Below are 27198 nucleotides of genomic sequence, written 5' to 3' on the forward strand. Positions count from 1 at the left end.
CCATGTATACTTCTGGATAAGATGCTGAAGCTGTTGACTCCTTTCGTGTTTGGATATAAATTTTGTTCATCCACCGTTCTTCTTACACAGTTTAAGTAAATAAGGTTCATAAGCGTGTTTTCTTCTGTACAAACATGTAGGATTTGTGACGGACACGTGGTCTACGATAAACATGGACATTCAAAAACGAAAGAAGAGCTATTATCAGAATAATAGTAGGGACCAGAAGAAACGTAAGCAATTCAATTTGGAACCAGGTATGATGGGCTTCTTATGCACGTGCAATTTCCGCGAGAAAGATTGCGTACGCGATGCATATAAGTTACTCAATGAGTTTGCCGATGGGATTTATGGATCAGACACCACAAAGGTACAGTGGACTTGAAAGATACTACGTAAAGTACGAGGCGCGAGGACATGAATTTTCTTTTTAATTCAAGGACCCCGATAATGATAATACCAAAGCCTCCACATTAAAGAAAGATGACTCTGTCAGTGAGACAGAACAGGACGACGAAGAGGAAGATATATCGACTGCTTTAAATAAAGAGATTCATGAATTGCGAGCAGAATACTCGAAACCAATCGCTGCCAGAAGGTTTCAGGTATATTTTATTAAGTTTCGTCTATAAAATTTGAGAAATTGAACGCAACTGGATATAGAACACATTTATAATGGGTATTGGGCCCCTTTTATTAGGTAGTCGACACTGGTGTGAAGAATGTAATTTTTATAAAAAGTACCTTGACGAATCCTTTGGAACTAGTCACCAAAATTGTTACAGAATTGGATAAGACTAAACAACAGCGCACAAGATTCATATTAAGATTACTTCCGATTGAAGTTGTGTGTAAAGCGCACATGAATGAGATAAAGCTGGCAGCAAATTCAATGCTTGAAAAGTATTTCGCTCAGGAGCCAAAAACCTTCAGTATTGTATTTAAGTGAGTTTCTGAGTAATGAAATTAGGTATCGTTATTTAATTGCTATTTTAACACAGATGTTAATATGTAATATAATTGCAGTCGTCACAGTAACAGTAACATTCAACGAGATGTGATTATCGAGGATCTGGCGGAAATAATAAGCAAGAAAAATTCTGGGAACAAAGCGGATCTAAAGAATCCAGAACTTGCAGTGATAGTCGAAGTGATACGTGGGATGTGTCTCATGTGTGTCGCTCCACTTTATTATAGATTCAAGAAATACAATTTGCTGGAAATATGCAACACAAAGGAAGCTTCAAATACTACAAAGGTAATAACAAAGAATGTTTTTATATTTAAAAGTTTAGTACATAAAGATGAATGTAATTGCAATTTTCAGAAAACAAATTCTGAAAGTAATAAAAATTCAAAATTGAACGAGGAAGATTCAAATTTGAATGAGAAAGATTCAAAATTGAACGAGGAAGATTCAAAATTGAACGAGGAAGATTCAAAATTGAACGAGGAAGATTCAAAATTGAACGAGAAAGATTCAAAATTGAACGAGGAAGATTCAAAATTGAACGAGGAAGATTCAAAATTGAACGAGGAAGATTCAAAATTGAACGAGAAAGATTCAAATTTGAACGAGGAAGATTCAAAATTGAATGAGGGAGATTCAAAACTGAAGGAGGAAGATTCAAAATTGAATGAGGAAGATTCAAAGGAAGATGCGGATTAATAAAAAGAAAGTTGGCATTAAATAACCAAATTAATTGACAAACAATACTGATGTCGATTTGATAAGACTAAACATTGATTTCAGTTAAATTAGATAACAAAAAGCAAACACTATATAGTTTTTTTTGTAAATGAGTCTCAATCTACAGTTACGTAGACAATAAGTTTTATACTTCAACCTTTTTGTTAATATTTATGAGTTCATTATAACATTTACGTTCTACATTAGTAAAGAAATCATCTTACCTAGTTGTAAAAAAGCCTGTAAAATATAGTTCTCATATTAATAAACACTTTATATTTTAGAATGTTTAACATTCCATGGGAAGATCGAAATTGATAGAAAATCATTCAAAACGAAAAATTTGATTAAATTGTAAGTAGCATTTTTGAAACTATTATCAAACGCAACTTAAATACTTCATATCAAAGCTAAATGTACAAGGTCCCATGGTGTAATGGTTAGCACTCTGGACTCTGAATCCAGCGATCCGAGTTCAAATCTCGGTGGGACCTTGACTTTTTTTTTCATTCTTTTTCTTTTTTATTAATTTCTATTTTTCATTTTATAATCAAACAAACTAATAACGAACTAATATTTCGTTAATTAAAAGCTAAGAGCATTGAGTTGAATTAATAGCACTTAATAGTAGCCATTTAGCAGCTTTTCAAATATTTATTTAAATCACGAACTATGAAACATTATAGCCACCTAACGGCAATCCAAGTCATTTTCTGGTACCAGTCCAGTGCGAGATACCGAATTCGCTATTATAAAAGAACGCACCTCAGACAGCATTTCCAACAGACTTTATTTCGTTTCCAACGATAACCTAACCGACGATGTCATGAACATCTGACGTCACTTTTTTTTTGAAAATTGTTGCTTAGACCGGTGCTAAGTAATTAAGTAATCGCAACACAGGAGGAGACCGTAAGGATGTCTGCCAGAAAAAACGTTCAATCCGGATTCCAACCGGTGAATTCGAATATGAAATTATTTTTCCTCTACGCTCTGTATCGTTACAATTCGTATCTAACCTCTATCGCATTACAGGATTCCGATGTTTATATCACGTACGAGGATCAACAGAAGATTAACAAATTTGCCAGGCATAACGCTAAAATGGAAGACCTGAAAGAAGAATTAAAAATCAAACAGGCATGAACAAATTTACCGTTAACAAATCGCTCGTATTTCCTCATAACCTTATTTGGCTATGTACAGTGTTGAATACAATACGTTCTAATACTTCTTGCAGAATGACTTAAAGAATTTGGAAGATGCCTGCGACGAAATAACGCTGCTAGATGACGACGCGAAAATACCATATTACATTGGTGAAGTTTTCATTTACGAAGACTTGGAAAAGACACAGGTTCGGCATTCCTATATTTACTGACCCCTGTAATGTGGGTGTTTTAGAAGAAAAATGAGCAGTTCCCTCTATTTAGGGAATTAAAGAGGCACTTTGTATATATATATTGTTTTGGGAAAGTTGTATGTAATATTTAGACAATTTATAGAAAAGGAAATCAAAGACAAATGTAGCATCCAGATTCAGCTATCTTCTAGCAGCTAAAATGTAAAGCACGCTCTTTTTAATTCTTTTTTTTTTATAAAAGATTTTATACTTCTAGAATTACTTAGACGAGATCAAAGACAAAAAGAAAAAGGAGATCGCAAATTTGGAGGGCAAATGTGCAGACTTAAAGACCGTTATAAGCGATTTGAAAACTCAACTGTATGCAAAGTTTGGTAGCCGCATAAATCTGGAAGCAGATGAAGATTAATCTAGTCAGATGTGCATATAATTCTTTTGTAAAGTGGAATAAATTTTCCATACAATTACTGCTTCATGAAATTTCCTAGAACCTAACATATTCCGCGCAACATGCAGCTGCATTTCACATTCTAATAGCATTGAATCATTAGCATCCGCAGATGTTAAACTAATTGTTACTGTGTGATAAACTCTTAATAAAACTATTATACTTTTTCCATATATTATTCGTTAATTTTATTCTACCTTTTAATAATATTACCTTCATCACAAGATAGCTCTAATAGAAATCTTTATAACGCCTAAAAAGTATAAATAAATTTTATCATTTATTTTGTGTTAAACTTTACTCAACTATTGTTTTCGTAAAAGTCAGCAATCATACTGGTGTATGTATGCATTCGTTTGATTAAAGGTTGAATTCAAGACTGTAGAGACTTTACTGTTAAATTTGGATGCCTGCCAAATTGTTCTCATTACAAAGTGCTCATGCAACAAGACTGAAAAAACTACTTCCAACATCTATATTTATTGGACATTTTTAAGCTTTACATATGCTTATATTTAATTTCAACGTTCACAATATACTTCGTGATTGTTTAATTACAGTATTATTTACAGTTAAATTTACCGAAAACATATAATGGGTACGAAAATATTTATGTAATAAATTTAATTTCTAGAACAGTAGGACACAAATTGAACTACCCATTAAAAGCACATTGCAGCATATTTGCTTTTTTAAAAGGCTTCAATTTTCTACTTTTTTTCGCGAATTCAAGAATTATAAAAATTGCAATATTTATAGCAGCAAGTGTTGGGAAAGTACGTGTGCCCGTGTACCTGTCGTCTAGATTGTAATTTAACAATTTAATGAATGTTTTCAAGCTTGGTTACATAGTCAAGCAGTTTCTGCTTCCCTCTATCATCTTACTCGAGGTAATTTTAGTTTCACCTCTCGGTTTTGCTTCAGCCAGTACACAGTTAACTACACTCCATTCAGTCTCTTCTTATCTACTGCCCAAGAAGTACGCGAATACTCATTCTTGTCCTAATTGTTGGAAACGCTCGATATATGTACGCAAAATCTTAGTGCAATCATCTGAATAAGGTACGTTTACATTCTGCATACAAACGTGTTTAATAGTTTTCTAATAAAATATAAGAGTTCAAAGAATGTTTGAATAAGATCTCCACAGGAGAGACAGCTTGCACAAGACATGGATACAGCAAGGGAGCTTGTACTGACTTTACGACAACGTGATCAGTCGAACGTGGGATACGGTTTACAGACAGAGTGTGAATCCCTTATTGGTCACATTTTGGAAAATATGGTGAAAACCCAGTTACCCACTTTAGTTCCTGAAACGAAAAACGAAGAAGATTCCATCAGATACAGGGAGGAAGGTAACAACCATTCTTTAAACATAGAAATTTAATTTCTACGATTCGGTATTATATATAAGAAAAATACAGGAAACCAACACTTTGTAATGGGCGACGACGTTGAAGCTATAAAATGTTATACAATGAGCTTAGCGTATGCGAGTGACAAAGAGCTTATGTCGTATGCCCATGCCAATCGGTCAGCGGCTTTGTATAGAAAACAGATGTACAAGCAGTGTTTAATAGACATCGATGCGGCTTTAAATCTAGGATATCCTGAAGAGAAGAGAAAGAATTTGAGAGAAAGGGGGGCCAAAGCTTGCGATGAGATTAAGAAGGAATTGCAGCTTAAGGAAAATGATATCGTCGACGTGGAGAAGGTATTGGGCATGTGTTTGTCAGAGAAGATCACCGATACACCTGTAACTGTAAGGTATAGAAACAGCAACGCTGAACTCAAGGGCGAGATAAACAAAAACTGTAAAGACAACAAGGAGAAACAAGAGTCGATTAATGGTAGCAATGATGCGTCCGCAAATGATCAGGATAAACCGCCGAGATACTTAGCACACGAAGGCCCCTTAAAGTTATCACGTGGTCCCAGTAAAGAGGCTCCAGTTGTTAGCGATGGTATCAACATTACGTGTTCTGAAAAATATGGGCGTCACTTAGCAGCCACTAAAGAATTCAAGCCAGGAGACGTAGTTAGCTTTGAGGATCCATATACACACGTTATCTATACGCACAGGTAGCGAATCCCTTAAAATTAATTGATCTAGCGGCATGTAACGATCCTACGCATTGCAGATATTATACCCATTGCCATCAATGTTTATCGAGGAGCTACAACTTAATCCCGTGCCCGAAATGTCCAATGGCACTATATTGTTCAGAGAAATGCAGAGCAGTGGCTTGGAAAATAGCTCATCGAATAGAATGTCCAATTTTGTCGATACTAGGAAATTTGTTCGATGTTGATAAAGATAAGGTACGAATGCTTACCAAGATTGTTCGCTTTGTGATCGTGGTAACAGCGAAGGGGAAGAAAATTGCAGAATTGCGGGAAGACATGAAAATAGCTGAGCGCAATCCAGGTAAGGAATAGCTTTCATGCTTCGCTGCTAGAATAAAAGATACAAGAACAGAATAAATTATACGCGGAATGATATGGAAGACTGGCGAAATGAATCGTAGGAAACATTCAACTGTAACTTACTGGGTGTTGAAAGATTTTATAAACCACTTTTGTTCCGTAGATAAGAGAACCGCAGGATTTACAGATGAGGGTATACTAGACAGCCATAGTGCACGATCCGCTTTGAGCCTCGCTACCAACATGTCAACAAGACCGCTCCTTGGAATCAGCGCTTTTGCCTGCATCTCAGCTCTCGCAGCTATCCTTTTAGCCACACAGACTAACTTCTTCTGCAAGAAATACGAAATGGAACAATTAAAAGACCTCTGCAATTTCTCTGATCTCACATTTTGTGGCAGCATCATGTTTCGTGCCTGTCTTATAACGTCCTCCAATTGTTTCACAGTAATTTGTTTAATAGATACTATAGAATACACGTTACGCTTACAGAAAAAAAAAACAATAACAATCTTTACTCTACTAGTTACACGTTTATAACACTTATACAGAATTGAATGAGATGAAAGATAATTGTTACAGAAATGATTCTATATTACATCAGATTTATTTTCTAGGTGCAACAAGAACCGGGAATTCAAACAGGCTCAGGTCTATACGTAACGCACAGCTTGTACAATCATTCTTGCGCACCGAACACGTTCCGCCACTTCGAGGGACTGACAATGATCACTCGTGCCCTGGAACCAATATATCCTGGAGATCAAATATTCACAGGTTACGGTCCTGCGTATGCACATCTGCCACGATCTGAAAGAAGGGAAAAGATAACGCAGGACTACTTTTTCGAGTGCGATTGCCCTGCGTGCGCTTCCGACTGGCCAATGTACAACGAAATCCTTCAGAATCACATTGGCTCCATTAGTAACAATAAGGAGCTAGTAGAGAAATTGAAACCCTATAAGAACAGATTAAGGAAAAATATGTATGACATCGATGCTGTGAAATCTGTCCTCGGTATACTGTACAAGGAAGTGTCCCAGCCTTGCGAAGAAATTGTACATGCGGAGCAATACCTGAAGAGTTATTATTTAGGTAAATTTCATTTGCAGTGAATTCTTAACGAGTATCTAAGCTTATTTATATTTATATGCTTTGCTTACCTGCCGACGCTGTTAACAATGCGCTAGCTTATATCCTGCGAACCACTTTAACTTGTATACTTCACTTGGTGCACTGATTTTCTTTGTCGCTTATTAATATAATAAAGCCGCTTTTAAATCCACGGCTATAGATTGCTTCATGAAAATGAATGTAAATTTAATCACTTTGCTGCAAAGGTATGTAAACGATTAATGCACTACTCGCTCAAACTTCAAGTCCTATTCTATAGATATGTAACTTCTTTTTTGTAGATCCGTGAGAAAGAGGACAACACCGTCAACATTGTACTCAGTTATCAATAAAAGACAAAGTATTCCTAAAAATGTTTTATTGAAGTTATACATGTTTATTTATTTAATCGTTAAAAAAATGTGCATTGCTTCCTTCATGTAGCATGTTTGTACGGATACTCAAACCAATTGCGGATTAGGTATTCGTACAAATTTGAAGGAAGGAACGATTAACATGTATAATAAGTTTCTCTAATCTCTATCTTCCTTGAAAGAAAAATCTACACTCTCATAGATGGATCTCCAGCAATGCAATAAGCAACTTAACATCTTACACGATTTGAATGATTTATTGTAAAAATGAAATGCTTCATATTTAATATGTATATTGTATTTTTACATCGGACAAAGTTTACAAGATTTATAAATTCGAATGCTTCTTACTAATCTCAATTAAAGTCATAATTACATGTTGCATTATAGTCGCAGGCAATATGATTCACGAGACTAATGAAAGTTATAAAAGTGACAGAAGCAGCAGCGGCAGCTCGTTAAAACGATAATCTGATTCTACGCACTAAGACGAGAACAACGTATAATTGCAACAAACGGCGGAATTATTTAATCAAACTGTTGATTACTAAGTCAATACGTTAGATATTGAAATACTTTTCATCGTGATTACTCAGGTTCTAATAAAGTATAGCGGTATAATACTTTAAACCCATTTCGTAATATCCAAGATGTTTCGAAACGTAGATTAAACCTTACAGCAACAGGAAGAAGCAAATAGGAATAAAAGAAGTATAGAGTTCGTCCGGGAAATCCATTGGATGTGCATCCGACATTTTCTTTCATTCTCGTATACGTTGCTATACGATCTGCACTAAAGCTAAAATATCCCTGTCCTAGGAACGAAACGATTAAACAAACGTGTAGACGAATACCAAGGTGTATATATCTATCATTGTGAATGGTATGAATACGAACTATAGAACTTACAAATCGTTATAAACCCTATATTCAAGAGTGTACTATGTTATACACATAAAAGCATGCTAAACACTTCATCGGAGACAAATATCAAAATCACTTTGCTGGATTCGATTTAAACTAACGCGTTGATTTTCCTAACGGCTATCATTGCGGGCATTTCACCTCGAAGAAACGAAAAGATGTTCTTTCTTTTTGTCTCTCTGAATTTGCCGGATGAAGTAGAAGGAGGACCGACCTGATAAAAAGGAATAACATAGAAATGAATTAGAACCGACCGATATTAGAAAATGCGGCAAACAGAGGTGTCGTGGTTGTAGGTGGTTGCTGGTCGCCGATGCTTTTGAGCAAATTGCCTTGTAACAGACTGTCAAGTGCCTTTTGTACGGTCGGATCGTTTAGCAGAGGCGACGGTGAAACTCCTGTACTGGTGGTTGTTGTGGCTGTTGTGGCAGTTGATGCTGCTGGCATAACATGATGTACTCATGTAGTTAGCGGTCGTGACACCGGCAATATATATATTCGAAGTTCGTTCGCTTTGATCACTGGCATCGTGTGGAAACAGGCACAACAAACACTACACGCGCGGGGAACTCGACAAACAAAAGAACCCAAAGCGTACGAAGTTCGTTTTATGTTCAAGCACTCGTGCCCAACGTTTGCGTTATCAAAATTTTTACCACGATCTATAGTATCTAAAAGAAAATTCTTTACAGAGAATTTGTGTCTTTTCTCTGGCTTGTGAAGTAAAAACACAAATCCCTACTGAAATGCAAGAGGAATAGGTGATCCAAAATCCGTAAGATGCACCTAATAAAACACCCCTTCGAATACGCACAACAGCGCGACAGGTCTGTGGAACATTTTGCCACGTCGGAAATGTTCTACTCCCTGGATACCGCTCTTTCAATATCAGTGCTTTCGATAATAGACAGGAATAATTTGTAGTTATGGTATATAACTGTAACGCGGTGCAGTGAGGAGAACTTCAAAATGCCGCAGTTACGACGCGCACGTTTTCCGCGTTCCTCATCGAAGGCTTGTAAACTTAATTGCTTCCGAACCAAAATCAAAAGTCCATGGCAAACTCGTTTTTAAATTTACGCTCTCCTGATTTATTAATGAATTGTTATAAGCTTTACCTGCACCCCAAGTAGCTGGTGGGACAGGAGTCGGTGCTGGAGCTGGTGCTGGCACTGGGCTAGGCGCTGGTACAGATGAAGTCGTTTTATTACTATTCAGAATATTAAGTATCCTAGACTGCAATTCAGCTTGTTTTGGGTCGCTGACTGTTATCGTCGTCGTCGTTGGCAAATCCTTCACGTCCCCTAATTCTACCTGCACTTGCTCTTCGCGCTTGATCTCGAGGTATTTTATAACACGATCGTATTGTAATACTGTCAATTGATGATTATCGGCCAACATGTTTAATAGTACTTGGATGGCGTCAGGGTGTTTCTCATTCGCGAAAGGTGTGTTTATTGGAACAGATCGCCCTCCAGCTTTGTAATTGGCAAAATCGCGTGATATTAAATTAATAGCGTCGTCCACGGGCATATTCCTGTGTTCTGTGGAAAAGTACGAGATCGTTTAAACATTAGAATCACTGGGCTTTCGTGGTACTGTTGAGACTAGGGTTGGGACTATTCGAATACCTAAAAATTCGACAAATAGTCCCAGCGCTAGTTGAGGCAAATACCTTGTGGCAAGCCATGAAGAATATTTAACGTTAGGGAATGATGTTCCTGGTTGATAGGCATGACCACAACTGCGTACAAGCATCCTCGACTTGCTATATTTCCTAGAACTCGGCTGAGAAGTACATCCTCGTTTGGAAATAGTAAGTCCACTGTTAGCCCCATTTTCTTCAACCTTGCCTCGATACTCTCGGCGTACTCCCTATTTCGATACACAACAGTTACAAGAATATTTTCTTATCTCAGAGATGTGTAAAATACTTTTGTACATACGTTAATGCCTTGTTAACGACAATGATTTCACAGTCATTCTTCTCAGTGGCTGCATTTGAGTAATCACTCCCCGCGCTTGTGTTGCTAATAAAGAAACATCACAGAGAATCGCAGTGATACTAATAATCAACAGTAGAAAAGAGAAAGATTGAAGAGATACTAGTTTCGCTTACTTAAAACTCATGTTCATGTCTCTAGGCCCGGAACCCTTGAAATCTTCGTAGCGATTGCTGGTATCGTTGAACGGCTCTCTGGCAAAGCTATTGCCTTTTGCTCTATCCCCTTGTTTGTGATCCCAGTCCCGACCACCCGTGTCATCTAACCGGCCGCTTCTGTTGATAGGGCTACGATCTCTAAAATTGTTTCCACCCGACGAGCCGTCTCTGTTTTTATTTCGATTCTTCCCACCCCTAGTGCCCCTGTGTCTGCCACCTCCGCCAGTGTTCGCTCCCCCAGCTCCTCCGCCACTTTGATTATGATTAATCTGATTATTTCCATTACGATTTTGATTTCCACCAGGCCTATTCTGATTCCCGCCCGGTATAAATTGACTACCTCTGTTCTGATTACCGGGACTAAACTGGTTATTCCCTTTATTCTGCATCAGAGCATTGAACTGATCATTCCCATTGTTTCGATTCTGACTTCCAAATTGTTCGTTATCTCTGGTTTGATTCCCGTCGCCGAATTGATCGCTTCCTCTGTTCGGCATGTTATTCCCTTTCTGGCTATCGTTCGACTGCGAATCGCAGGCAAAACTTTGGCTCGCATTAAAACTGGAATTTCCTCCGAAGCTTTGATTCCCGCTACTGAAAGAATCATTCCCAGTATTGAATGAGTGGTTACTGCCAGGATTAAACTGATTGTTGGGTCCTCCTTGCGGCTTCCCTAGAAGTCCACCACCTCCACCTCCTCCAACTCCTCCAACTCCTCCGCCTCCTCCGCCAGCCTGATTATCCTTCTTCGCTGGTCTAACATCTGTTCGAAGAAATATATAATATAAGACTCGAATCCACGACAATGTCATGCTGAGCGATTAATCTGAACTAAATGGAAGCAAAATAGGATAGAAGGTGATACCTATTCGTCTGCCTTTGAACATTGCGCCATCCTCATTTTGGATAGCTTTCTGGGCAGCCTGCTCGTCTTCGAATTGGACGAAACCGAAGCCTCGGTTTATCGCTGAGCCAACAACAGTTCCATATTTCGAGAAATGTTCCTCCAATTCATGTTTCGTCATATCGTCAGTTTGTAAATGCCCGACAAATATGCGGCTACTCACGGTAGCAGGGTCTTTTAAAAGCCTCACGCTCATGTTGATGCGGCTCGCTTTTAGAGAACGCTTCTCAAATCTGATTATTTATCGAACAGGTTTTCATTCAACTAACAAAAACAACGTAGGTTATATTACTGTGACGTTCCCGTCGCGCCACCCTTGGGTTTTCGGCGTTAGTGCGCGGGTAGCGCCACCAGAGGTCTTCTAATTTCTATTAATTCTCACAAGCTGTTGCTCAACAACTAAATCATATAAATGCACGTTCCAAACATGCCCCCCTCCACCATTAAGTGTTGGGCCAGGGTCTGTCTGTCAGTCCCACTAACGAAGTTCGCAGGTGGCTCCGAGGACAACAAAAAAAACCTCTCTCCTCGCTCCATCCCCCATCCTTTCTGTTTTCCTCTATCCCAACATTCCCAACAGCCCCTTCACTTTCTGCATAGGCAAAACCCGTCGGCCTAGGCTCGGTTGGACCCAGGAGATGGGGCAAAAGATAATAAAATAATAATAATTCTTACTTTTCGATTTCGTCTAGGAGCGCACTTACGTTTTACTTCCTCCGATCTACAGTCTTCATAAATTAACGTTAGCTTCGAAACAAGAGGCGTTAGGCAACTAAATTGAAAGCTGAACAGATTAGTTTTATGATTAGCGTGCGAAAATTACGCGCTATAAGTACTCCGTTCCTCGATTTAGGGGCATTATTCCTTCGCGTAGTTTTTTTTCACGGGTTTGAAAATCCTGCCAGTTCAAAGCAAAGATAAGAAAGAGAAAAACCCGTGTATGTGTTAAAAATATTTATTTCACATATTTGCATAAAAAGAATTTTCCGCATATATAACATAATGAGAGTTCAGAGAAACAAATTTCAATTTTATTCTTGATCGCTGTCAGTACTGTAATGCGAAGCAGCCACCTTTTCTTTTTAATCGGTTTCAAGTTACTATACACTTTCACTACAAATATTTTGCACAACTACTTCAGTTACAAAGTAAACAAAGCAATTATTTACCGTGTAAAAAGTCGCGTATAAAAAGTACCGCGTAAATTGAGCGGGTGTCTGTATAAGTGCGTTCTGTTTTAAAACTCGCGCGGGAATACTACGCCTATTCTACGTTTAAACGACGCTCTCTATTTCGCGAGAAGTAAACAAATTTTATTTGGAATGAAAATAAGAAACCACAAGAGATTTCAACCAACATTTCAGCCCTTTACTTAGAACAATACTACCCGTAATTAAATACAGTATTAGTTTATTAAAAACACCATTTAATATTACAAATTCACCTCACTTTAACAATAAACGGAATCATACTTTCCAGGTAATTGGATCATGCGAAGGCTTTTCGAACACCCTGTACTCCCAATACCCTCAACTCCGAAGTTTGCGCGCTTGTAAACGCGCCTTAAGCTTACATAAAGAGAGGCCAGCCTTCATTGACAAATTCCTTGTTTGAATAAAAAGAAAAAGTCACGCAGTACGTTGCTCGCGTAAGATATATGCGGAAAAGCGGAGCGTGGACTTTTTAAGAGGCAGCCTCGCGTTATCTACGGCCCCACAAAACGAAACTGAATGCTCTATCTTCCTCGGTAGCACCGCGGGCGGCGAAACAGAGGAGGAAGGAATACTTTTCAGCGCCATCTTGCCTCGTAGCTCCTAATTCGTCAGTGTCTGTGAATGGACTTGTCATAAGTGTTTTGTGTTATTTTGCCCCCTTGTTTCGGTCGAAAAGTTCCGTGTATTAAATTCCAAGTACAGGCCACGGTGAGTAGAAGGTTGCACGCTGAATCGCGGGCAGATTTACGGAGGCGTACGGTCGGTACGCGGCAGGCTACGAGTGGTACAGTCCGTAGAATAAAAAAGTGTGCAGGCTCGGTTCCGTTCCGACGATATAGAGCAGTACCACCGGGGAGTATTCTAATCGCGACTGGCTTCTCTTTTTTACTCGCGAACTCCACCCCTCCGATCCGGTTCGCGTTAACGTGTGCCCGAAACAGATCGAGAGGAGCGCAGGATTACGAGAAGTCACGCCCGAGCATGGGAGAGCAGTGGGCAGAGTTTCGAAATTGACATATCACGTATTTTCATGGACTAGCCTTGCAGCCGAGTAGAGCTGCGCGTGTATGAGTGCGTGTGTACAACCGCTGTGTCGGACGGTCACTGAAAGGTAGTATACAGAGTGATACAGAGCGTGCATGCCCGGACGGCATTGTTCTTTTAAATCCATCGGGAGAGGATCGCCGTTCCGTATTCGCACGGCGTATGATTGTCGTTAAATGCACCGTAGGCACTCTCGTGCATCCCCGCTCGATCCGAACTTTCGAATGATAGGAGGAAGTACACAGTAACGTGTTTTTCACGCGTGACGAAGGAACGATGTGTGCTCGATGTTCAGACTGAAAATGTGCTGAGCTGTCACGCCGAGTACGTAAGGTTAATAGTTAAAGGAATCGAAGACCATCACAATTCATCGTTTCGAACAGATGAATTCGGGCAGTCCCGGTGATTTCCTTCCGTGTAATTGAATCGGTGGTAATATCGCGGCCTTTGGCTATCAGCTGTTCTAAATTCGTTGAATGGAGAGGTGATTGGGAAAACAAGATAGGTGTCAATAGTTTCATGGACATTCGTAGGTATAATACACATTATGTGTATCCGAAAGAAACCGTACAATGGCAAATCTAAGCGGAGTTAATGTATAAGTCTTTCCGTGTACTTTGAATTTTGGTATTAAGCTAGTTAGATGCACTATTTGTGGCCACTTTAAGGTATTGTACCAGTTTCGGACACTTTTAAAAAAATATAATATTTTTCCGTGTGAGCAATAAATATAACCTTATGTTTCTGGCGATATACTAAACAAAATATTTATCAAGTGAAATTCTCCACATAATAATGATCTGCAAGCAATTTAAAAATAAGATAATTATGCACATGGCCAAAAACAGTGCAATGACCACAAATGGTACATCTACCCCCCTATCGGAGGTATAGTTTCTTGGAAAAATATAATAGTATGGTAATCCTGTGCCTGACGTACGTGATTGAACAAATATTTAAGTTAGACGTCAAACGTGCACTTATTCTTATACTATCTTTGGCAGGTGACTAGTAAGGCCAAGGAGAAAGTTATGAAACATAATTTTAAAGATATTTCATTAAGAATTGGCACTCTAAATCGATCTAATTGGCGATAGATACTGCAGATCACAAACGGAATAAATTAGTGGTCGCAAAATTCAAACAAAAGATTTCTATTGTTATAAACTAAACTACTTGAACTAGGTATTAAAGTTTCGTTTGCCATCACCTGCTTTCTGTTTTGTCGTGTTGGTACGTGGAAAGGTTTCATTAGATTTAGAGAGTGCTAGATCATACATGTTATTGAAACTTTTTAGTACAAAGTTATATTGTATATGCATCATGATAAGATAAGATCCAAGCGTAATGTCTCTAACTGGCAGATAATAAAAGTTTCCTTCACTTTTCAGTTTAATAACGCGGCTTTCTCGAGGAAAAATTTAACTCCTCCAATTTATCAACGTAAGTAATTTTGATTCTCCTCATCATTGCATGCAGCCTATTGATTTTCAAAGTAGTAGTTTGGTTCAGATTCCTTTTCTTTTAATATAATAACTTCTTCTTCTTCTTCTTCTTCTTTGTTTTCTATTTAAATTTCTTTTATTGAAAATGCTTGCGACGGATTCAATAATGAATAAAAGTAGTTTGAACGATTAATCCAGTCCTTTACATTCCCAAAGTAATTCGGATTCGAATAATTATAGAGAGTTAAATTATACCGCCGAATTAAAACATAATATTGCACAAAAGCTGCAACTTCGATTTCTCGATTAATTTAGAGCCGTGTCTCTTTTATAATCGCATTTACTTGTAAAGGAATTAATTAAGTTCATAGGTTTCTCAGCCTTTTACACGTTTCTTTTTACAAAGTTGCTTTTCACGAAATGAAATTCATAACTACACGGTGTAAAAGTTCATGGACGGTAACATTTTTCTCTCCCGTTGAAGATAGTCGCTGTAAATGTATTTCATTCGTCACACGTGGTTCATACGTATTTGAAATTGTCGGTAGTAACAAGCGATCGAACTTTGACTAACTCGTGGAGCGAAATGTTATTATTGTGGAGCTAATATTTTTGTAAGACATCAGCCAAACGCCTTGTACATACTACTTTAAAGCAGGTACTCGCAGCTAAAATAATAATACATGTTATCCGTCGATAAAATATGAGTTGTGCCTATTTATTTTTTAAGTACTATCCAAATGAGATGTCTTTGCAACGCGATACCCGGCGGATAACCGTTACACGGTATTCTGTGCAATATTTATTTGCATAATAAACAGTAGAATTATCGATGTTATATGCAAAATACCCTCAGTTGGTTACATCATCATTTTACGCATTACATAAAGAATCATTCATCGTCAACAGGTACATGTAACAAAATGTTTCTTGCTTATTTAGCGAACCGTCTAATAGTTTAGGATTTTATTCTGATTTGAAGAGTGTTCGGGAGTTTTCTATATTTCTGGACAAGAAATAGCTTCATCAACGCTGCCAGCGATAGTTCGTATGCCAACAATGGCGATGCAGAAGGTAAATTTTATAACTGGCCACGGTCAACAAAATAACAAGTCTTATTACCTTACTAATCAATGACATTATCAGAAAAATATTTAAACGACGAACGATGTAGATAAATGTTCTGCAAGTCACCTTACCGAATAGTATACAGGGTGTGACTAAAGGTCCCACTATTTTCTCATGAGGAAACGCAAATCTGAAAGGAACGCAGAGGCGATAAAAGTCTCTAACGTTATCTAATCTAATCGGTCCCTTCCATTTGAAAATAATTAAACGCGTCAAACCGGTATAACATCCTGTATACCTATAAAGATACATGAATTATAGTTTCTTAGTAATCAAGTTTTTGCACATACTTTAAACTCATTCGTGTTTTATTTTTGCAAATTTCTAAAATAACGATAAGTTGTGCACATTATGCAAGTCAGTATTGCAGCAAATGTTGCTGTTAAGGAAATCTTTGATATTAATTTCTTCGTAGAAAGACTTTGAATATTACGAAGCTCGGCAGGCTATGGTGAAAAAGAATTCTCTCTTAACGGAGATTACAGCGATAGAATGAGTTACAATTTAATGTTTATACTATTCGAATTGTGTACAATGTCGAGGACATTGGTTTGGTTGAAATTCTTTATCCGGGGTGTATATATAGGCACATCTCAAAAGAAATTATTCCGCTCTGATGCTTTGTGTATCACACATGTGAAGTAGTCTTATTTATCCTATTCGCATTAACTTACTGCGTTTCGTTTGCCGTACAATAGTTTTAATTTGCAATTTATGCAGTAACGTCACGTGTAGGGCAGAAGGATACTGTTATAAGTGGGGTTTCTTTACTTTTGTATTAATCGCACTTACTTTAGCTACTTTCATTCATCTTATTACTAACCACATAGAGAGTAGTAGTAACGCATTGATTTGGTAAAAGTAGACCAGCGTGAGAAGTTCACGATGAGTTTCTGACTAACTGCTTTCTTACTAACGCGTATTTAGATGCATGGCTTTGGTATGAAACGACTGCCCATATTTATTACCAGCGTTTATTTACCTTACTCTTTTCTAAGTAAATGCGACTGAACAGGACGTTTCAGTCTCGTTGGAAATTACAGCGTATCTAATTGATATAAGCGTGAATGTATGTGATGATAAGTATGGGCTTGTAAGAGAAACAGGAATGTTACTACCTGCTTGTAATATACAGTGGTAATCTTTTAGATGAGACGACAAAGTCAAGACGTTATGCAGGTGAATTTGGCAGGTATCAGGCGGGATATAATTAATCTTGCCCACAACTATAGCAATGCACAGGTAATTAAATGCTGATTCTAATGTATTTACACGCATGAAACCGAGCTACCACATTCTTCTATAAACAGAAAGCTGTACGGAAAGCAACCAGCAACGACCCTTGGGGTCCGAGCAGTACGCTTATGGCAGAGATTGCTGATTTAACATATAACGTTGTGGCATTTACCGAGATTATGCAAATGTTATGGAAGAGATTGAACGATCACGGTAAAAACTGGCGGCACGTGTACAAAGCTTTAGTCCTTTTAGAATATCTCATTAAAACAGGATCGGAGAAGGTTGCGCAGCACTGTAAAGAGAATATTTTTGCCATTCGCACACTAAAAGGTACGCTGCCATGTACAATTTCAGTTTAACGTTCGGTATAAAACTTTCTTCTTGTCGGTTTGTAGATTTCCAGTATATGGAAGGGTCTAAAGATCAGGGAGTGAACGTACGGGAGAAAGCGAAGCAACTAGTGGCCTTATTAAAAGACGAAGAAAGATTAAGAAACGAAAGAGCTAGAGCGCTGAAAGCGAAAGAAAGATTTGCGCAATCTGTTAGTGGATTTGGAAGCGACGGACTAGATACCATGTCACCTGTGAGCAGTGACGTAAGTACCGCTGGAATTGGTAGAAGCATTGAAATGTTTGCTTCTTACAAAATGACGCTTCTCTTTTGACGCAGTTCCAAGATTGGGAACCATGCCGTTTGGGATCTGAATCTACAGCTAGGCGTGCCAGTGAGTGTCCATTAAATGCCTATGTTGCGATCCTATATATTCTATTCAATGTTACTAATTATAATTTGTGCATCGCTAAGCTGAATTGGAAGCTGCGAGGCCACAAACAGTGGGAGAGGAGGAATTGCAGCTGCAATTGGCTCTCGCGATGTCTAGGGAGGAGGCAGAGCAAGAAGAGCAGAGACGGCGTAGCGACGACGTTAGATTGCAATTAGCCCTTAGCCAAAGTCAGCAAGATTTTAAGTTAGTGCCAGTCATTTTATACTCTCGGGCTTCGCGGTTATCGCACGCCGCAGTGACTAGAACAAGACGTCCCAGTTCACTTCTCCCTTAAGGCACCAAATGAATTTCAGAACGCCGCAGACCGAGAAGCAAAGCCACATGTTAGATTTACTGGACGTAACCTTAGGAGAAGCAAGCGGATCTAATGCGCAGACTGATCCCTGGGGTATACCAATCGCAGCGCCTCCGCCCAGACCACAGGTAGGCAGACTTAAATCAAATGCGACTCGCATATTCGCTTATTGCATGATAATACGGCATTGCATACTCTTTGCATGTTGCACAACAGTCTTTGGATTTGTCTCAATTTTATATGTACAAGGTACGTCTGATCGTCGCAACAAAGAACCACAAAGCGTTGTTTCATTGTTCCTTCAAATACTTGGATGATTATAGTCGAGCCTTACACACTGACCTTCGATTTACAGGCACAGAACGACCCCTGGAGTGTTCCCACAACGAGCAGTACATCGCCAGTAATCGATCCATGGACTCCCGTTCCGCCACAAAGACCAAGTAAAATTTCTCACCTGATATTTCGTACGGAATGTCGTCTTTCGTTCTGACCAATCGATTTGATTTCGAATCTGCTTCAGCTGCTGCGGTGGATCCGTGGCAAGCACCTGCACCATCACCCGTGCCGGTTACGTCTCCTCCTACAGCGGACCCTTGGTCACCAGTACCTCCTGCCAATGAAGCCGATACAAATAAGAAACAGGTAAGAAATAAAGCTTACTATATCTACATTTACACTGAGCTAATACGAGTATTTTTATAATATTGTCTAGGTTGCTCGAGAAGGCGCGACATCTGTCTCTCCGACTTTTAACAATCCTACTGTAACGCAGAATATCGGTTTCGCGCCGCAAACACCGCAGAACGTAGGCTTGAATTTGCCCGCTGCTTCGAGTGCTACTTTCAACACTACCAGCAACGGCTTCAACGGTACCGGGCCTAGTTTCAACAATTTTCCCATGGGGAATCAGAACAGTTCTGCAGGCAGTCCACTGAGCGATTTAGATGACTTCGATCTGATCACAAACAGAAATAAGCCTGGATCTAGTCCACAAACCACAAATAATGGTACGTGCGAGTGACTACTTTATTGGCGAAGCTACGGCATTCAGAATCTATTGTTACTTTATTGTTTTATGATCCCAGGGGGTACGCTATCGCCAGATCCGTTCGATTTGGGAGGTATAGCGGACAATCTTCCTTCGAGTACAGGCGCTGTTAAGAAAACACCGCAGTCGTTCCTCGGGGAGAACTCTGCTCTGGTTAATCTTGATAATCTTGTCAGTACGTCGACGGTCAAACCAACAACGCCCACACCCGCAGGTAATCATTCACTTAAACTATAACGTCAGGTGTATCACGAGAGACTTGGAAATTACAATTTGAAAACCCAAGTACTAGCCTCCGTGAACTCCACACGTACGATACCGATCGATTAAAAGTACAGAATTGTAACCACGAAACGCTCTAATCTAAAAATGCCTCGAGCCCGATGCGAACGTTCCTCTGTAACATATTTTGTCTGCAAAATAGCATTTCATTGGAAGTAAATTCGTGAGTACCTACAAATTGAATAACAATACTGCATGGATGCATGATTCGAATATATTCGAGGAGAATATCAAAATTGTATTTCTACGAATCTTCTTTTACAGCGAAGACTGCGGATACTTTACAAAAATTAATATCGATTGTGTACATAAACGTATAAATATGTTTAACGTGCTTTCCTTGCAGTGTAATGAATGCCTTGCTCCCGAATCTTTAGTCTGTAATTCTAGCTTAAGGTTTGATAGAGATGTGATTCTTAAGCGTGTGAATTAATATGAACGGAACTTTCCAGCAACCGTGTCATACTCAGCAAACCCGTTCGCGACGGCAACACCACCACCACCCCGTCCTACGATTAATCAGATCCGACAGGACCCTTGGGCAGCGAACACGACTACTACAGCGAATCCGTTCCTCTCGTAGCTTGGTGATAGTCGTTGAAGGCGTCAGTCGAAAATCAAGAGCACTGTGGTCTAAAAAGTATTCGAGGATTTTAGCGGTAACCCTGTACGGTATAAGTTTCTTGCTCGCTATAAAATAGCTTTATTTCAAGAAGACATAGACGACACACCGGCCGACAGAGAAAACGTGCTTTCAAACCTAAAATGCTCGGCACGCAACCTTCGTTCCCAACATCTGAGAGTAACAATAACTGAAGAACGTGACTTCTCCGATCATGATAGAAACGAAAGCGGAAGCAGACACGTGGATGATATGCAATAGTAGGTTCTAAAAGACACGGCTAACATCGACAATTTATTTCTACGTACATAGTAACTAAAGAAAAGTCTAGTGAACACTTGTTTCTGATTCTCGTCGCGCAGAAGTGTTTTCGTGTCCGCCACGATTCAGTCGCTTGTATTTTGTCGCGTGACGATGGCGACGAGCGGGGGAAACTATCTCGAGGGAAGGTGACGCATGGACATACGGAATAAACAGAAAAAGAAAAGGTGTGATATCGTGTTTCAACTTCGAACGCGCTTACGCGGTCCCAAGGTGTAACTAGATTTTCTAAGCACTTTTTTCATATATATATACATATATAGTATATTTTTTAAGCGCGACTCGATTTGGTAATAGGAATAGAGATCATTGGACGATATTTTCAGTGGGCTATAGTGTTAAAAAAAAAAAGAAGTGAAAAAGCAAACGGTTTCGGCGTCAGAATCAACTTTTCTTTCCCCCTATTTATAAATTATACACGCGTTTTTCTACAGCTAACGAGATCGTGAGACTGTAATCGTGATTTGCAAAAGAAAAAGGAAAGAAGGTATATTTATATCGAACAGGGTTCTTCGGTTTAAGTTATTACGCTTAGTGTGACGTGCATCGATTTGTCGTTCGTGAAAAGTGTTTCGTGTAATGGCATGCTTTTTTAATCGGATGGACCGTACGACAATGCGACGCAACATGTTCGATCTTGGTCGGGAGAGATGTGTACGTTAGGTAACAACGATCGTAACGTCGTTTGCTGATCTACTGGGCGTTTGTATTATTAACACCTCGGGGGTACTTGCGGACGAGAGAGACGGTTAAGCGATCTCGCGGTTGCAACGGCAACGTCCGATCAACCTATGGCACCCGCGGAAGTCAACGACGCGTATGCGCAGGTCGAATTTCATTTCGAAATTTCACGCATACTTGGTTTCGGCGCGACCGTTCGACATACTCGCATAGGGGCTTCGTGCACTGCTGAGAACCAAACATAGGCATTAGCTAATATGCATTTTTTCCTATCGGCGAAGGAGAGTCGCTGTTTAAGACGACGCGTTCTATTATTTCTACGGAAGCTCGCAGTCAACGCGACGGTTGTGTTGGTTTCTGTGGGAGGCGAGAGGTTTGAGAGCATTCGGAGGGAATCACCCGGCCCACAAGATTTATAGTAAACCAACACGATCAGAAGAAGGCTGACGCGAGAGGCGTTGGCCTTCTTTGTACGCGAAACAATTTACAATTGTACCTTGATTTATATAAAGGAGAAGATGAAGAATTGTAAATATGTTACAGCATATCCGTTCCCCAATTGTCAAGTCTTTTGCTCTATACTTGTTCAACGTATAGAATACTCTAACGAAGCCTGAAAGTGTTTTTTAACCTCGTACTCGGTATTTCCTGTTTCCTTTATATTTTCTGTTTATCTCTTCTTTTTTTTTATATACGTATATATAGAAGAGAAAGTTGCTGAGTTCGGCATTTTACATCCCAATGATCATTGTGTACGAAACAGGAATACGGCGTTCACAATTCCAAGACGGTAGTCGATAATCAAAATGTATTTATTAGCGAACTTTTTCAAAGTGCTACTTCGCAGAAAGCGTCGACGTACCGGCTCAGCATTTCCTTTTCTTTTTAGGGACACCAACGCATTTTACAATTTTATACGAGAACGCGGTTTACGTGCGTTTAGCGATTGGCAAACGGGGAACTGTATTTGCCTGGCTTAATCCTAAGTGAGATCACAGGCATCAGTTGGCACGATTATAAATTCTGTTACAAGTGAATGTCGCTTAAATGATTCCATTGTATTATTCTTCGTTAAATTAATGATTTCTGTTTCCTTATGCATTCTTTCAATGTACTTTGCTTATATCAATTGAAATTTGTATATTTAACGCGTATTTATCCATGGTGTTCGCGGAAAAATATGAAGTCCGGCGTTGCGCTACATGCATATCACTCGGCGCGCTCGAGCTCGGAATTGCCCTGCGATTCAACTCCTCGGCCATTTCTGTTCACTGCTTTCGATAGGGAAATCACTGTATTTAATCGTCATGCCTATCCGGCGTACGGCACGATGTTGTAACACGCTATCGATTTCTTTCCTCGGCCCGTTAAACGGCCCACGCATTTGTTATTTGTTCCTCGTAACCGTGCATTGGGTTATCTGTGAACAAAACTTATATGTTGTTATTCCTCTGTACGTATATGACGCGATGCGCGAGCTTCATTTTTACGCGAACGATGGAACACTGTTTAGTTTTTAGAATTGGTGTAAGTGCAGAGAAAATTCAGAGGACATTTATGAATGAATATTATATATTTTAGTAGATTATATTATATTATTATTATTAATAATATTATACAAATCAATGTAAAAATTTTTAATTTTTCTGATTAAATATTTAATTTGAAACTGCCTTGTATGCGTTTCTTTTACAACCAATTGTAATAGAGAATTTAGCGAAATCGATGTTTATAAAATTCCAAAAATTCTTACGCAGAGCAACAACAGATGATCGAAGCAGATGGCGAGTGAAACAATACAGTATTAGTTGTCAGTCATTTTATTTTAAAGAGACGCTTCTGTCGAAGAGCTTATAGTAACTGGCGGGAGGAAATACGAACGAACTTGACTGTGCAATTGCGCTACTTCCGGGTCTTCCCTTTCTAGAGCTCTGAGTAATTGCGCAAATTGTACTGTACCTGGAACGAACGAAAAGATAATAAACTATCTGTACAGAGGAGCGTAATGTACAGAACTCTGATCAACGATGTAGACATGTTAAAGATTTAACCTTCTCGACCCTCTGAGAACCCATAGTTCTTTATAACGTCCATTTGAATTTGTACTACGATTGGAAAGACAAACTGCATCATCTTGAGCATTTCGTTCCCGGAGTTCTCCTTTGCCTCCGCAAGTTTCTGAATGTTTTCAGGCGTGTTTAACGCTGTCAGTATGTCTGTTAAAACAGCTGAAAAGAATCGTCGGATATATTATCATTAATAAATCTATAATTTAGTATAACCATCGAATACCTTTAGCAATTTCTGAAGTAAAATTCGGCATCGTGGTCATTGCAGAAACAAATCTATTATAATCTGGTAAGAAGTAAAACCAATCTGAAAGGTTAAAAATACAAAATCTTTCTTTGCCGAGATTCTTTACGATCTTAAAACCGATTCATTTTATAAAATTGAACACACTTGAGGTCTTTTCATGACAGTAATCATTCTTATTCTTTACACATTTAAATTACTTAAGCTTCTCTGTCGCCAGTCTCAAGCACGTCAAACATGTAAACATTACGTTCAATTACTATTCATTCAAGAGGGCGCTGAATGTAAACAAAGCTCCATTTGTCGTTGAAGTTGAATGACATTGATAACGTGAAAACCTTAAAGGCTGGAACAGACATGTCGAGTAATTTAGGGCGAAATCCACTTACGCCCAAATCGCTCGCAACGCCCGTGGTCAATATTCCAAAATTTATGAAAATCTCTTGAAATATGGAAGAGAAATCTGTGAAAGAGCCATTATCGGAAAATACAGATTTTGAATTGTAAATTATGACTCGAAAACGGGTACATATAATTTATGATATTCATTTTATTACAAAATGGGAAAATCCCACGGTCGCAGGCGCGGGTGATTTGGGCGTAAGTGGAATTCCCCTTTCATCGAGTAGCGAATAATTTAGTAATTTACCATGGTTTTACTAAACTACTTGACTATAATTTTAGTGTCCACACACGAAAAAGTACTAAATTACTCGCTACTCGACTAAATTGCTCGACGTGTCTGAATCAGCCTTAACATAAAGTTGAATGAAAGTGCAATACGATTTTGCGGAATCCAAAGAACAGAAGAATACATCATGAAGATTTAATTTGCAACATCCGAAGTGGCGAATGAAGTCTGTTCAATGAAGTAGGGTTGACCTGATTTTATTTCTTGCAAACAGTGTTTTCGAAACAGTTTGTTGTTGCATAACCTTTTCGCGAACCAAATTGTAAACAAACGACACCATTGTGAAAGAACGTCTTCAAATTCAGTTGTCAACAAATCCAGTGCGACATTTCATCGCCAAGTGCGAAGAAACGTGCAGAATATTTGAATTGGAAGACGTTTGGTAGGAGTAGTCTGAAACAAAGATAATGGGTTCTGATAACGATCAGGCGTTTCTACAAATTTTACGAGAAGAGAAGAACATTACTAACTTCCTGGATGCATTCTTTGGGTTTCTGTACAGACGGTAAGTCACCCTATGGTGTGCAGATATATTTATCAGAATATGGAGAAGATTTGCAATTCATAATTCAATTACAGTACAGATTTTTATGTCGAATCTGGTCCAGACGAAAAGTTAGGATTTCCTCCTGGCGTAACAGAGAAGCTTATTTTGAATAGCTTTTGCAAGTGGAAGAATATTTCTAAACTTCCAGATCGAACGGACCAACCAAGGAGTCACGATGCTGACACAGAAAATAAAGCTAACGTCCAAGATGATTCTATAATAATAGATGATTCTACTGCTCCACAAGTTGGGCAAGAACTTGAAGTCGAGACATGCACGGACAGTCGAGTCACAGACGCACCGATTCAATTGTTGCAGAAGAATCGGACATCGGATAGTTATAATGGGGCAGTAAGGGAGAATTATACGTGGTCGCAAACTATTAGCGATTTGGACGTGTTGGTTAAGCTACCCGGTTGTGTACAGACAGCAAAAGAACTTAGGGTTAATCTAGATTCCAGTGAAATTAAAATTGAAGCAAGAACCTCGACTGTTGCGCAGAATCAGGATACAGTGGAAGCTTGCGATTCTGAGTGGACGACAATCTTTATGGGCGAGCTGTGCTTCAAAATTCGGAAAGACGAATCGGTGTGGAGCATAGTTCCTGGACAACACATTAGCGTGCGTTGAGGCAGGATAAGACACAGGGGATTCAATATTACGAAACTCTCTTTGATACAAACACTGTGCCACGGTGCCTTGTTCTGTTATAGATTCATCTGGAGAAGGCTTCTGATAGATGGTGGGAAGCGTTGATTGTCGGCGAACCAAAGATCGAACTGAGTAAGATCGACTGCTCTAGACATTTGGCTGATATGGGGTCGGCGGAGCAAATGAAAGTGCAAGAGCTGATGTGGAATCATCAACAGAAGCTTCTTGGCAAGCCAACTTCCGAGCAAATTGTAAGCGCGTAGACAAAAATTGGGAGCAAATTAGAACGAGGTTCGGGGGTAGCTGCTGTATCTTCCTCGCACTCTGACAAGATTCTTTAAAAACGAAATCCTTATTGTTTATCAGTACAACGTCTGGTCGCTTGCCATTCCTAAAATTTCTCACTCCAAACAATATCGTGTCATTCCCAATAGCTACGTGACTTCGAGTCACTGACTATCATCCGCTTCCCATTCCCAAGGGTGCATAGTATGCTCCATTTAGTATGTTAAGGCCCCATAATGGTCTCGACCCACTCATAAACCCTTAAAAGCGAAACATCCGCTCCGAAAACATTTTCAAAACACGAAGCTACTAACATACAGTGGTGCACTGAGGATTTAATCTTACGGGGAGCCGAGCTGAAGGGATGAAAATATTCTTAATGCAAATTCAATAAGATTCTTTAGGTGATTATAAAAATTTATTTAAATTACAACTTCTCTTAAAAAAATATTTAAAGAATAAACTTTAAATAAATTTTTATAATCACCTAAAGAATTTTATTGAATTTGCATTATAAATATTTTCATCCCTTCAAATTGCCTCGCCCTAAGATTAAATCCTCAGTGCGCCAATTTATTTAAAGTTTATTCTTTAAATCAATTTTTAAGAAGAGGAGTTGTCATTAGAAAAAAGAAAAGAAGCGCGATGAATTTTATTATTCAGTTTTCTTTTTTTCTTACAACGCTCCTTCTTTGGGGGCTCCCCTCTGGATGCGCCACTACTGATTTCAACCGTGTAAATTTTGTTTACAGAAAATGGAGAAGATCTTGAAAAAGGCATGGTATGCAAAAGGATCGCCCTTCGAAGGCACGTCGTACGATCCCTCGATAGTGCAGTTCCCTTAACATTATTCAATTCTACAGCTTCCATTCGACTGTCAAGGATGAATAAACAAATCTGTACATTGACCTACGAAATTCTGTAAATACACGTTTCTTGCCGTTATTTAACAATTGTAACGCGTGCAGACAAATCTGGCCGCGCGAAATTATTCGTGTACAAGAAGGCGGGCCATTTTTGGTGCTTGTACACGAATCCATTATAACACAGGCTTTTATAAGACGACAGTATTCTCTTTTACTTGCCAGGCACGCAACTAAATTCCATTCGACTACTCATTCACGATACCATCGGGCAGCGAGTATAAAACAAACGGAAATAACGGAACCGCGCCGCGATGTAATATTTTGTCGTCATT

The 27198-nt window shown here is 39.0% G+C and overlaps 7 protein-coding genes and 1 non-coding gene across 21 annotated transcripts; 6 read left to right on the plus strand and 2 right to left on the minus strand.

Moving 5' to 3' along the window:
- The first annotated feature begins 172 nt into the window (after window positions 1-172).
- LOC143371429 (THUMP domain-containing protein 1 homolog) lies at window positions 173-1679 on the plus strand. Its single transcript, XM_076816587.1, has 5 exons — window positions 173-370; window positions 441-605; window positions 701-945; window positions 1027-1258; window positions 1328-1679. The coding sequence occupies exons 1-5, from the start codon at window positions 173-175 to the stop codon at window positions 1667-1669; spliced, it is 1182 nt and encodes a 393-aa protein (XP_076672702.1). The 3' UTR covers window positions 1670-1679.
- Window positions 1680-2112: 433 nt separating this feature from the next.
- Window positions 2113-2184, plus strand: Trnaq-cug (transfer RNA glutamine (anticodon CUG)). The gene has a single exon. It is a non-coding gene; the product is annotated as a tRNA-Gln (tRNA).
- Window positions 2185-2486: 302 nt separating this feature from the next.
- Pfdn4 (prefoldin subunit 4) lies at window positions 2487-3674 on the plus strand. The gene is made up of 4 exons (XM_076816615.1): window positions 2487-2647; window positions 2726-2830; window positions 2931-3047; window positions 3310-3674. Exons 1-4 carry the CDS (start codon window positions 2609-2611, stop codon window positions 3460-3462), a joined length of 414 nt encoding a protein of 137 aa, XP_076672730.1. The 5' UTR covers window positions 2487-2608; the 3' UTR covers window positions 3463-3674.
- Window positions 3675-3962: 288 nt separating this feature from the next.
- Neos (nuclear receptor coactivator protein neosin) lies at window positions 3963-11818 on the minus strand. 3 transcript variants are annotated; one of them, XR_013086003.1, is made up of 8 exons: window positions 11369-11817; window positions 10462-11266; window positions 10289-10372; window positions 10018-10217; window positions 9461-9886; window positions 6055-6263; window positions 5841-5959; window positions 3963-4814 (listed from the first exon to the last, which is right to left on the minus strand). XR_013086003.1 is itself a non-coding variant. In XM_076816455.1 (6 exons), the coding sequence occupies exons 1-6, from the start codon at window positions 11601-11603 to the stop codon at window positions 8586-8588; spliced, it is 1947 nt and encodes a 648-aa protein (XP_076672570.1). In that variant the 5' UTR covers window positions 11604-11818; the 3' UTR covers window positions 7701-8585. The 3 variants fall into 3 exon arrangements, 2 of the variants coding, with proteins under 2 accessions (XP_076672570.1, XP_076672579.1); XM_076816455.1 differs by lacking the exons at window positions 3963-4814; window positions 5841-5959; window positions 6055-6263 and adding an exon at window positions 7701-8782 and having other exon boundaries at window positions 11369-11818; XM_076816464.1 differs by lacking the exons at window positions 3963-4814; window positions 5841-5959; window positions 6055-6263 and adding an exon at window positions 7701-8779 and having other exon boundaries at window positions 11369-11815.
- On the plus strand, window positions 4461-7480 carry LOC143371359 (protein-lysine N-methyltransferase SMYD4). Its single transcript, XM_076816479.1, has 6 exons — window positions 4461-4563; window positions 4661-4859; window positions 4929-5586; window positions 5646-5932; window positions 6095-6378; window positions 6549-7480. Exons 2-6 carry the CDS (start codon window positions 4673-4675, stop codon window positions 7044-7046), a joined length of 1914 nt encoding a protein of 637 aa, XP_076672594.1. The 5' UTR covers window positions 4461-4563; window positions 4661-4672; the 3' UTR covers window positions 7047-7480.
- A 1231-nt stretch (window positions 11819-13049) lies between the features above and the next one.
- On the plus strand, window positions 13050-23186 carry Lqf (epsin homolog lqf). Of its 12 annotated transcripts, none has more exons than XM_076816510.1 (14): window positions 13050-13329; window positions 15057-15108; window positions 16093-16184; window positions 17388-17480; window positions 17549-17807; window positions 17873-18072; window positions 18147-18201; window positions 18282-18444; window positions 18555-18684; window positions 18912-18999; window positions 19080-19201; window positions 19272-19566; window positions 19645-19821; window positions 20342-23186. In XM_076816510.1, the coding sequence occupies exons 3-14, from the start codon at window positions 16161-16163 to the stop codon at window positions 20470-20472; spliced, it is 1737 nt and encodes a 578-aa protein (XP_076672625.1). In that variant the 5' UTR covers window positions 13050-13329; window positions 15057-15108; window positions 16093-16160; the 3' UTR covers window positions 20473-23186. The 12 variants fall into 12 exon arrangements, 11 of the variants coding, with proteins under 11 accessions (XP_076672625.1, XP_076672658.1, XP_076672633.1 ...); XM_076816518.1 differs by lacking the exon at window positions 13050-13329 and adding an exon at window positions 13368-13732; XM_076816527.1 differs by lacking the exon at window positions 13050-13329 and adding an exon at window positions 13739-13989.
- Window positions 23187-23317: 131 nt separating this feature from the next.
- Window positions 23318-24129, minus strand: LOC143371443 (protein C10). The gene is made up of 4 exons (XM_076816629.1): window positions 23974-24129; window positions 23806-23889; window positions 23565-23741; window positions 23318-23472 (listed from the first exon to the last, which is right to left on the minus strand). The coding sequence occupies exons 2-4, from the start codon at window positions 23843-23845 to the stop codon at window positions 23339-23341; spliced, it is 351 nt and encodes a 116-aa protein (XP_076672744.1). The 5' UTR covers window positions 23846-23889; window positions 23974-24129; the 3' UTR covers window positions 23318-23338.
- A 389-nt stretch (window positions 24130-24518) lies between these two features.
- LOC143371434 (nudC domain-containing protein 3) lies at window positions 24519-27062 on the plus strand. The gene is made up of 4 exons (XM_076816602.1): window positions 24519-25022; window positions 25097-25685; window positions 25778-25966; window positions 26753-27062. The coding sequence occupies exons 1-4, from the start codon at window positions 24925-24927 to the stop codon at window positions 26843-26845; spliced, it is 969 nt and encodes a 322-aa protein (XP_076672717.1). The 5' UTR covers window positions 24519-24924; the 3' UTR covers window positions 26846-27062.
- The last annotated feature ends 136 nt before the right edge of the window (window positions 27063-27198 follow it).

Source organism: Andrena cerasifolii, chromosome 1, assembly GCF_050908995.1.
Source record: "Andrena cerasifolii isolate SP2316 chromosome 1, iyAndCera1_principal, whole genome shotgun sequence".
Lineage (NCBI taxonomy): Eukaryota > Metazoa > Arthropoda > Insecta > Hymenoptera > Andrenidae > Andrena > Andrena cerasifolii.